Source organism: Lissotriton helveticus, chromosome 7, assembly GCF_964261635.1.
Source record: "Lissotriton helveticus chromosome 7, aLisHel1.1, whole genome shotgun sequence".
Classification (NCBI taxonomy): Eukaryota; Metazoa; Chordata; class Amphibia; order Caudata; family Salamandridae; genus Lissotriton; species Lissotriton helveticus.
The window spans coordinates 1,689,678,562-1,689,690,729 of record NC_136068.1 but is presented as its reverse complement, the minus strand read 5'-3'; the positions used below and the strand labels follow the sequence as shown (position 1 = coordinate 1,689,690,729).

General features: G+C 47.4%; 1 protein-coding gene across 1 annotated transcript in view; it reads right to left on the bottom strand.

Moving 5' to 3' along the window:
• Nucleotides 1–4,285: 4,285 nt before the first annotated feature.
• Nucleotides 4,286–12,168, bottom strand: part of LOC144769636 (alpha-tectorin-like) — a 118,271-nt gene continuing 110,388 nt past the window's right edge. Inside the window, exons 4-5 of the mRNA XM_078653810.1 lie at nucleotides 11,311–11,470; nucleotides 4,286–4,302 (exon numbers count right to left, since the gene is read on the bottom strand). Of these exons, the coding sequence (XP_078509936.1) occupies nucleotides 4,286–4,302; nucleotides 11,311–11,470 (177 nt within the window). The remainder of the gene's footprint in view (nucleotides 4,303–11,310; nucleotides 11,471–12,168) is intronic.

The following is a 12,168-nucleotide window of genomic DNA, read 5'->3' as shown; positions in this document are numbered from 1 at the left end:
AATCACTCAGGCAGTGCTCATGTACTCCTCCAATCACTGAGGCACTACCCTTGCACTCATTAAATTACTCAGGCACTTCTCATGCACACATCCATACACTCAGGCACTACCCCTGCACTCTTGCAATCACTCAGACAGTACACATGCACTCCTCCAATCACCTAGACAGTAGCCATGCACTCGTAAAATCACCCAGGCACTACACATGCATTCACCCATTCTGTCAAATACTACCCGTGCACTCATCCATACCCTCAGGCTCTATCCCTGCACTCATGCAATCACAAAGGCACTGCCCATGCACTCATGCAATCACCCAGGCACTACCTATGCAGTCATCCATTCTGTCAAATACTACCCATGCACTCATCCATACCCTCAGGCTCTACCCCTGTACTCATTCAATCACACAGAAACTACCCATGCACTCTTCCAATGGAGAAGTGTGGCTCAATGGTTAGAGTGGCAGACCCTGATGCAGAGGTCTAGCCAGGTGCCAGGGTTCGATTCCCCGCCTCGGCGGGTCTTGGGCTCAAAAATTCCACGGACCTGATAATTCTCGCCTCGGTGCCTATTCCAATCATGGAGTCCCACTCTGCAACTCTGGGCAATAGCTTGCTTAATCTCCACAACGGCCCCCACAACGCTAAGGATGCCTGGCCTCCACCTTGGGGGTGCCCAGGAGTGGACACCTCACAGGGAATGGCTGAACAAACACGGGTTAACCCAATAAGTCGCTGGGACCTGGGTGAATTGATAATGCAAACAAAGTGGTCCCAGATACTAAAGCAAATGAACCAAGGTTAAATAATATCTCAATTAGATTCAAAGAAGATATCACAACATTTTTTTTAATCACAACGTGTACAATAATATTCAATAAAAACGCTATTCATAAAATGCATCAATATTTCATCATCAATAGTGCCCCTAACAGGAGGGAAAGGGAAGGATAGTGGTTGGAAAGTGAGGGAACTGTACAACTAACAAAACAGTGGTCACTATGACCTCAATGGAACATTACTAATAATTAATTAACTCAGGCTAATGATCAAAATTCATAAATTAATCTAACAAACTCATGCCTATCAATACAGAATCACAAATGATAAATACGGAAGAAGGCTGGGAATGAAGAAAGTGTCGACGTTTCGACCCAAATTGGTGCAGGCGTAGGTTAAAACCTTGCTAGAGGGTCTTCATCAGGACAGGGAGACAGGAGGGCAATAGATCTCATTAGTGAAGCATGGTCGCATAATAGGCGTGGAATCTACAGCATGGGTCAGGATTCTGTGGTTAATACGTGAGCTGCTGGCCCAGGTGGGGTGTGGGGTCAATATCTGTAGATGCGTAACTGCTGTTAGAATCGATTCGATGTCTGAGATTAAAAAAATTCAGAACTTGAACTGGGGTCCGGTATGTATAATTGTAGTTTGTAGAGGTCAAATTCTGTGGTAACGAAACGGCTGTGTAAGTCGGTCCGATTTCTGAGAAGGAGAATTCCTGGTCTGTAATGGGGGTCTGGTATGTGTAGTTCAAATACGTAGGGATCGACCTCTGTGATAACGAAAAGGCCGCAAGAGTCGGTCCAATTTCTGAGAGGAATAATCCCAATGCTTTTACGGGGGTCTGGTGCGTGTAATCCAAGCTTGTAAAACGTTTTACTCTTGCATTTACTCAGGCAGTACACATGGACTCCTCCAATCCCCAGGCAGTAGCCATGCACTCATACACTCACCCAGATACTACCCATGCACTCATCCATTCTGTCAAATATAACCCATGCACTCATCCATGCCCTTAGGTGCTATTCCTGCACTCATGCAATCATGCAGGCACTACCCATCCATTCTTTCAATCACCCAGTCACTACCCATGCAGTCATATAATCACCCGGGCACTACCCATGCACTCAGGCACTACCCCTGCACTCTTGCATTCACTCAGGCAGTACACATGCACTCCCCCAATCACCTTGTCACTACCCATGTACTCATCTATTCTGTCAAATACTACTCATGTACTCATCCATTCCCCCAGTTGCTACCCCGTCACTCATGCAATCACATAGGCACTACTCATGCACTCCTCCAATCACCCAGGCACTACCAATGCAGTCATGCAATCACCCATGCACTACCCATGCACTCATTCATGCATTCAGGTACTACCCTTGCAGTCTTACATTCACTCAGACAGTTCACATGTACTCCTCCAATGGCCCAGGCAGTAGCCATGCACTTATGCAATCACCCAGGCCCTACCCATGCATTCATCCATTCTGTAAAATGCTACCTATGCACTCATACATGCCCTCAGGTGCTACTGGGTACTCATGCAATCACAGAGGCACTACCCATGCACTCATTCATTCACCCAGGCACTACCAATGCAGTCATGCAACACCCAGGCATGACCCATGCACTCATCCAATCACCCAGACACTACCTATGCACTCATCCATGGCCTCAGGTGCTACCCCTGCACTCATTCAATCACACAGGTACTACCCATGCACTCCTACAATCACCCATGCACTACCTATGCAGTCATGCAATCACCCAGACACTAACCATCCACTCTTCCTTGCATTCAGGCACTACCCTTACAGTCTTATATTCTCTCATGCAGTACACTCCTCCAATCTCCCAGGCAAAAGTAATTCACTCATGCAATGACCCAGGCACTACCCATGCACTCATCCATTCTGTCAAATACTACCTATGCACTCATCCATGCCCTCAGGTGCTAGCCCTGTACTCATGCAATCACACAGGTACTCCCCATGCACTCCTTCATTCACCCAGACACTACCCATGCAGTCATGCAATCACCCAGGCACTACCCATGCACTCATCAATGCACTCGGGGACTACAACTGCACTCTTGCATTCACTCAGGCACTACACATGCACTCCTCCAATCTTCCAGGCAGTAGCCATGCACTCATACATTCACACAGGCACTACCTATGCATTCATTCATTCTCTCAAATACTACCCGTGTACTCATCCATGCCCTCAGGTACTACCCCTGCACTCATGCAAACACACAGGCGCTATTAATGCACTCCTTAAATCACCCCAACATTACCCATGAACTCCTCCAATCACCCATACACTCCTCCAATCACCCACACACTAACCATGCACTCAAGCAAGCTCCCAGGAACTATCCATACACTCATCCATGTGCTCAAGCACTACCCCTGCACTCTTGCAATCACCCAGACACTACCCATGCACTCATCCAATCACCCAGAGACTACTATGCACTTATTGATGCACTCAGTCTCTAACCCTGCACTTTTGCAATCACTCAGGCAGTACATATGCACTCCTCCAGCCACCCAGGCAGTAGCCATGCACTCATGCAATCACCCAGGCACTACCCATGCACTCATCCATTCCCCCAAATACTACCCATGCAGTCATCCATGCTCTCAAGCGCTATACCTGCATTCATGCATTCACACATGTACTACCAATGCACTCCTTCTACCACCCAGACACTACCCATCTACTCATGCAATCACTCAGGCACTATCCATGCATTCATCTATGCACTCAGGCACTACCCATGCAGTTCTCCGATCACCCAGGCAGTACACATGCACTCTTCCAATTACTCAGGCAGTACCCATGCACTCATGCAATCACTAATACAGTATTGATGCATTCATCCATATACTCAGACCATACCTCGGCACTCATGCAATGACCCAAGCAATATACATGTACTACTCCAATCACCCAGGTACTACCCATGTACATATGCAATCACCCAGGCTGTACCCATGTACTCATCCAATCACCCACGTACTACACATGCACTCATGCAATCTCACAAGCACTACCTATGTACTCCTGCAATCACATAGGCAGTACTCATGCACTCCTCCAATCTCTCATGCACTACCCATACACCCATAGGACCACAAAGGTAGAATGCAAGCACTCATACATGCACTCATGCACTACCCCTTCACTCTTGTAATCTGTCAGACAGTACAAATGCACTCCTCCTATTACCCAGGCAGTAGCCATGTACTGATGCAGTCACACAGGCACTTCCAATGCACTCATGCAATCACCCAGCCACTATACAAGTACTCCTGCAATAACTCAGGCAAAATATCCCTGCACTCATGCAATTTTTCCATTTGTTACCAGTTTATGTGGTTAAGTAAGAACTATTTTAATTTTTTTTAACAATTTAAAACATTTTTTAATTTCTAACAGTTTTTTGTGTGTTTTTGTCTTTTTATTTTTAAACAAAACTAACTTCAAGAGTCCATTATACCTATTTGAAAAAAAAGAAAAGAATATTTGGGAGCAGATAAGTGCATTGAGTATAACATCAATGCATGGCTCCCCAATGCAGAGTTTTGCATCACACTTTTGACAATTCATTGTAGCATCCATAAGCTCAGTGAAAATGTGTGGCCGAGGTGAAGGTGGAACTCCTGCAGTTGATGTAGATTGAGTACTTGGGTCAACCTGGGCAGCTTGTTAATTTTTTTCTCTCTGCAAGATTTATTTAGTCAAATGAACTGGGTGAATGGTCTCCAAGTGCGTTTTCATTGAGGATGTTCTGCAAGAGTACTTTGTTCAGATCCTCTTGATAGTACTTTTTTGCACAACTTGCAAGTAACCTTCCTTGCGATTACCTTTTTCACACCATCTGGCATAGTAAGAAAGCCCAAACAACACTCTCCTTTCTTTTTTTCACAGGCTACTCCACATCATCTACCTCTTCGAGGACATTTCTTCTGGATGACTGGATGACATTTTTCACAAAAAAAGTTAAATAAACACACCCAAAAAAGAAAGTGCAAGAAGCTAGAATAATCAGGTCTTGCCAGGAAAGTAGACAAATATTAAAAGAGCTAAAATTGGTGTTAGATCCTCCCTCAAACAGAATGAAATGTTTTTAAACCAAGCAGAAGTTACATTTCGTGTACATAATAGCAAACTATAAATAGGTGTTAATAAAATATTTTTAAAGTGTATTAGTCAAGTCAAGTCATGAAATTTGTATAGCGCACTACATACCCAGAGGGTTTCAAGGCGCTTAGGAAGGGGAGGAGGATTATTTGTCAAATATCCATGTTTTAAGCTGTTTTCTGAACGCTAGGTGGTTCTGGGTGAGGCGAAGGTAAGCGGGGAGTGAGTTCCATGTTTTAGCAGCCAAGTATGAAAAGGATCTACCTCCCATGGTGGTCTTGTTGATGCGAGGAACAGTGGCTTGGCTTGGCTGGAAGAACGTAGTTGGCGGGAGGGGGTGTAGAAAGACAGTCGAGAGTTGAGGCAATCTGGTCCGATGTCGTAGAGTGATTTGTGTGCGTGGGTAAGCAGTCGGAAAGTGATCCTTTTATTGACGGGTAGCCAGTGGAGGTCTTTAAGGTGACCAGAGATGTGTTCGTTGCGTGGGATGTCTAATATGAGCCTGGCTGAGGCGTTTTGGATTCGTTGGAGTTTCTTCTGGAGTTTAGCGGTGGTACCTGCGTAGAGGGTGTTTCCGTAGTCCAGTCGGCTCGTGACCAGAGCGTGGGTGACTGTTTTCCTTGTTTCGGAGGGGATCCAGCGAAATGTTTTTCTGAGCATGCGAAGAATGTTGAAGCAGGAAGAGGATACGGCGCTGACTTGTCTGTTCATTGAGAGTGAGGAATCCAGGATAACGCCAAGGTTCCGTGCGTGGTCTGTCGGGATGGGTGCTTTTCTGAGGGCTTCCGGCCACCAGGAGTCGTCCCAAGCAGAGGGGGATGTACCTAAAATGAGGACTTGTGTTTTGTCTGAGTTCAGTTTCAAACGGCTTTGTTTCATCCATTCGGCAACTTCTTTCATTCCTTCGTGTAGGTTAGTTTTGGCGGTGCTGGGGTCATTGGTGAGAGAAAGGATCAGTTGAGTGTCGTCCGCGTAAGAGATGATGTTGAGGTTGTGTTGGCGTGCGATGGCCGCGAGGGGGCTCATGTATACGTTGAAAAGGGTGGGGCTGAGTGAGGATCCTTGAGGTACGCCGCAGATGACTTCAGAGGCCTCGGACTTGAATGGAGGAAGGCGGACTCTCTGGGTTCTTCCGGTGAGGAACGAGGTGATCCATTCAAGTGCTTTTCCTTGGATTCCGATGTTATTGAGGCGTTGTAGAAGGGTGCTGTGGCAGACTGTATCGAATGCTGCAGAGAGGTCGAGGAGGATGAGGGCGACTGTGTCTCCATTGTCCAGTAGAGTTCGAATGTCGTCTGTTGCTGCGATGAGGGCGGTCTCAGTGCTGTGTTTTGCTCTGAAGCCAGATTGTGAGGGGTCGAGGGATTTGTTGGCTTCGAGGAAGGCGGCGAGCTGGTTGTTGACGGTTTTCTCGATGACTTTGGCCGGGAATGGAAGAAGCGAGATGGGGCGGTAATTTTTTAGTTCGGTGGGGTCCGCTGTTGGTTTTTTCAGAAGGGCGGTGAGTTCGGCGTGTTTCCAGTCTTCTGGGAAGGTAGCGGAGTTGAAGGAGCAGTTGATGACGTCTCGGAGGTGCGGTGCTATCACGGAGTCTGCTTTGTTGAAGATGTGGTGAGGGCATGGGTCTGTGGGGGATCCTGAGTGGATGGAGTTCATCAAGCGGATGGTGTCCTCAGTGGAGATTGGGTTCCAGACGTTAAGGGTGTTCATGGGGGGAAGATGGTCAGCAGATGGTAGGGTGTGTTGGTTTTCGGGTTGGTTGTCAAAGCTGTTGTGGATGTCTGCAATCTTGTTGTGGAAAAAAGAGGCTAGGGAGTCGCAGAGGGTTTGAGAGGGGGTGATGTCGTTGGAGTTGGCCGAGGGATTGGAAAATTCCTTGACGATGATGAAAAGTTCCTTGCTGTTGTGGGCGTTGTTGTCAAGTCGATCCTTGAATGCTGTTTTCTTGGCTTTTCGGATCAGTTGGTGGTGAGTGCGGGTGGCGCTTTTGAAGGCGTCCTTGGTGCTGGTGGTTGGGTCTTTTTTCCAGGCCTTTTCAAGGGATCGGCAGAGTTTCTTGGACTTCTTGAGATCGTCGTTGAACCATGAGGCTTTCTTGCTGCCAGGTTTGCTTTGACGTTTTTTCAGTGGAGCTAAGGTGTCGGCGGTGTTGGATAGCCATAGGGTGAGGTTGGCGGCGGCTTCGTTGGCGTTAGAAGAGAGGGCTGGGGAGTTTTGAAGGAGCGATGCGGAGATTTGGTCCGTGGTGATTTTGTTCCAGTTTCTTTGCAGGGTAGGTTGGGAGTGGTTGATGGGTTTCGGCTTGTTGTAGGTGAAGTGAACGCAGCTGTGGTCGGTCCATAGGAGATCCGTAGTGTGGCTGAAGGAGACATGATTGCTGGATGTGAAGATGGGGTCGAGTGTGTGACCTGCGATGTGGGTGGGGGAAATGACTAGTTGTTTAAGTCCGAGGTTGGCGAGGTTGTCCACGAGGGTGGCGGTGTTGTGGTCGTTTATCTTTTCAAGGTGAAAGTTGAGGTCTCCCAGAAGAATATAGTCTTTGGAGGGGAGCGCGTGTGGAGAGATGAAGTCCGTGATGTCTTCACTGAATTTTGCGCGGGGTCCTGGTGGTCTGTAGAGGAGAGTGCCTCTGAGTGTAGTTTTGGGGTCGATGTGGATCTGGAAGTGAAGGTGTTCGGAGTTGGCGAGGTTGGCGTCAGAGCTAGTTGAGATGCGGATAGATTTCTTATGGACGATAGCGATTCCTCCTCCTGTGTGGCTGGTACGGTCTTTGCGGGTGATCTTATAGTCTTCAGGGATGGCAATGGTGATATCTGGTGCGGAGGAAGCATTCATCCATGTTTCTGTTAGGAAGGCGACGTCCGGAGAGATGGTGTCTAGTAGGTTCCATAGGTCAATGGCGTGCCTGTGCACCGATCGGGTGTTGAGAAGGATGCATTGTAGGTGGTTGGGGTTGGGAATCTGCGTAGTGGTCGTAGCGGAGATGTTGTCGGTGCCGCTGAATTTGCAGGAGTAGCATGAGAAAGGTCCATGGGTGCGTCCGGGAGCGGCTTGGACGCAGGTGGGGGCGCGGCCGGGGTTAAGGGCTAGGAGGGAGGCGGCATCGTAGGTAATGCGGGAGGACTGGGCAGCGCGAGGGGCAGGGGCTCTGGCGCTGGGCGCGGTCCAGGCGCGGACGGGCGTAGACGGGCTTACCTTTGGCGCACCTTCGGCGCGGGTTGGGCGCGGTCGCTGCGCGTAAACGCTGCGCGCGGGAACTACTGTCATATATTGAGGATGGGGGGGAGGGGCGAGGGCGTCTCAGCTGGGAGGCGGGGCGGGCTAGCTACGGAGGACAACAATCACCAAAATGGAGGCGGAGGGGTCTGAGCGCCGATAGCGCTTGGGGAGAACGCAAATGCTGGGATGAATTAGGCAAATAATAAACAATGCAGATAACGCTGGCAAATTAACATCAAAGATATACAAAGCGGCGGTCAGAACACACAGCTGGCAGTAGTTATGGGCAAAGCACTGCAATAACGATACCACGGTCTCAGGGGAGCGACCACTCTGCTGGGAAGCGGAGATCGAGTCACGGCGCTTCCAGGTGCTGGAGCGCTGTTTGTTGTCTGTGGGAGGGCGTCTCAGCTGGGAGGCGGGGCGGGCTAGCTACGGAGGACAACAATCACCAAAATGGAGGCGGAGGGGTCTGAGCGCCGATAGCGCTTGGGGAGAACGCAAATGCTGGGATGAATTAGGCAAATAATAAACAATGCAGATAACGCTGGCAAATTAACATCAAAGATATACAAAGCGGCGGTCAGAACACACAGCTGGCAGTAGTTATGGGCAAAGCGCTGCAATAACGATACCACGGTCTCAGGGGAGCGACCACTCTGCTGGGAAGCGGAGATCGAGTCACGGCGCTTCCAGGTGCTGGAGCGCTGTTTGTTGTCTGTGGGAGGGCGTCTCAGCTGGGAGGCGGGGCGGGCTAGCTACGGAGGACAACAATCACCAAAATGGAGGCGGAGGGGTCTGAGCGCCGATAGCGCTTGGGGAGAACGCAAATGCTGGGATGAATTAGGCAAATAATAAACAATGCAGATAACGCTGGCAAATTAACATCAAAGATATACAAAGCGGCGGTCAGAACACACAGCTGGCAGTAGTTATGGGCAAAGCGCTGCAATAACGATACCACGGTCTCAGGGGAGCGACCACTCTGCTGGGAAGCGGAGATCGAGTCACGGCGCTTCCAGGTGCTGGAGCGCTGTTTGTTGTCTGTGGGAGGGCGTCTCAGCTGGGAGGCGGGGCGGGCTAGCTACGGAGGACAACAATCACCAAAATGGAGGCGGAGGGGTCTGAGCGCCGATAGCGCTTGGGGAGAACGCAAATGCTGGGATGAATTAGGCAAATAATAAACAATGCAGATAACGCTGGCAAATTAACATCAAAGATATACAAAGCGGCGGTCAGAACACACAGCTGGCAGTAGTTATGGGCAAAGCGCTGCAATAACGATACCACGGTCTCAGGGGAGCGACCACTCTGCTGGGAAGCGGAGATCGATTAGTGAAAGTGTTGAAGCAAAATGTATATTTAAACTTTGTACAGTGATATTTCACACTTTGAAAATGATGCCGGAGTTGCCACTGCTGCGTGACCCTGGAAACACGTGCGGGTACGGTTCGCACATCCTACACACAAATAAGTTGCGCAATTATGAAATCTCGTACAGTTAATTATAAATTATAAATTCCTGCTTGTAAATTGTTTTCTAAAGTATATTACTAAAAGTCTTTAACAAAAACGAATATTTAAAATTTCTACAATGATATTTCATACTTTTGAAATTATGCCGCAGTCGCAACTCCTGTGCCATTCTGGAAATACGCGCTAGCAGAATTTGCGCACCCTGAATCCTCATACCCATTGTGTAGGTTTGCATAGGGTGAACGACTCCTTTTTAAAAAAAAAAAAAATACAAAAATAGCATACCAATACAGTAAAACACCTTTCACAGAATTAAAAGCATTATTTTAAGTAAATATACATTTAAATAGTTCACATAAATAACACAATGCATTTTTAATAGTGTATGATATATGTATTTTAAAAGAGTGATTTTAATTGTTGTAGAAGATTCTACAGTTATAGTTAGGAATTCGCATTTGAAAAACCTTTGAAATTCACTGAAAAAAACACAGGTTTTAGTGACGTTATAGTTAGTTGGACATTTTACTCGTACAAAACCAGAGAAATTTGGCCGTTATTGTTAGCTGAGCTTACTATAACTTGTGCTCCCGTAATTCACTGATGATAACATCACATATTACATTACTCATGACCTGGTCGTGAGTCATGATCAATATAAGGTAAGATCTTATTATTTATCATACCTAACTATAACGTCACTTTAACCTTTGGTTTTCTCAGTGAATATCTAGGGGTTTATTTAACATAAAATAAGGTGTTATTACCATCTCTAGCTATATCACCCCTTTAAACTTTGTTTCTTATTCAGTGAATTTCAGTTTTTTTAAATTATATTCTACCAACCCCCTTTGCCACCCAACATGCCACAATGGCCAAACACTTTCTGTACATAGCCATGCAGCCAGATCGTACCCCCAACCCATGTTGATGACCAACCCCTTTATGGATGGCCAATCCCATGCAGGCCCAAACCCAAATTTATTTATTTAAATACATATTTTTTGCAGTACCACTGTACTCATGTGGTACCACTGTAGAAGCTTTGCATACATGGCACTGCAGGACCTTATAAGCTTTACTTACAGAAGCCTGCATGGTCCCACAGAACTATGGGGGTGTCACCTCCCTCAGGCAGCTTCCTCAGGAATTCCACAGTACCTCACTCCAGGGTCCTGCTGGGCCCCAGAAGTGTACTGTGCTACCCACAGCACATTTTATTTTTGCTCCCCCATCAGTGGATATGGAAGATCCCCCCTGGTTCCCCTAAGTAGTGCAATGAAGTCAGAGTATCCCATTCCTGCCCCCTTATATGATTTTTTTCAATTCAAATTCAGGACAGAGTGAACATGTCAAGGAATGAGGTGAAGTGGCAGAACGTTTTATTTGGAATGTTTTGTGAAGATTTTTCAAACATTGCCAAAGTATTTTGCTATACAAAAAACGCTCTTTGGAAACTCTGGGCTAAAACAGTAGCAAGCACATGTTCTAAGCCTTAACAATGTGCGCTTCTTTTCTGTCTAGCCATTCATTGCATAATGATAATAGATTTAAAGTAAGCAAAGAAGCTTGGCACATGCAAATATATGTTTTCATCCAATGGGTAACTCATTCAAAGCAGTAGCAACATAGCACTACTGACGCATTAATAAAAGCAGCAACAACTTACTTTTAAAAATACAACCATTGGGTAAAGAGAGCTGATCTACTCGAAAAACCCAACGGCCTGTCATGTTGATATTGCTTGCGGATCCAATGTGCAAGATATCTGGTGTCATAGAGACTGGAATGTTGTAATACTGCATACGGCCACTACCACACATGCCAGCCTAAGAGGAGTAAATGGGATAAAAGTAACGTTAATATATTGCGGAAAAATATGACATTAATAACATTAGCGGCATGTCTCCATGGATGCTGGCTGTGTATGAAGTATGAAATCTGGTTGACAACCCTGGTAGCAATTCCTGGAATTGTAAGGCTATAGTCCTAAGTATGTGTATGACAGACCTGGGACGGCTGTACCCAAGGATGGCGGTCTGACCAACCGCAATCGTGTCAGGTCTCCTGTCCAATTGCAATGGTGGCAGGGGGACCGCCACAAGATTGCCATCTCTGCTGGGATCTAGGATCCAATGACAGTGGCAGTAGTGAAAGGGTCTGTAAATGGTGGTAGTGTTGATACCGGCACCACCGAGCGGAATAGGACCTGCATTTCCATTGCCCATTTCATGGCGAGGACCCCTCCACGAAAAGGGTGGCGGAAATGCATGGAAGGGGGCCCAAACAGGCCTCCTGGGTGAATCTGCCCATGGAGGTGTGTGCGGGGTCGCACATTTTGTGTCCCATGGGATTGGACCACCATGAGCGCACTCTGTGGCATGTACAACATGGTGCATGCCACACAGTGCACCCGATGCGGTCCCTAAGTAGCAGCATGACTGCTGGCTGTAATCCTGCCCAGCCACAAACTCTTAATTGGGTAGGCGAGAAGGCGTAGGCTTGACGGTCTTCCTCAGACAGGCAA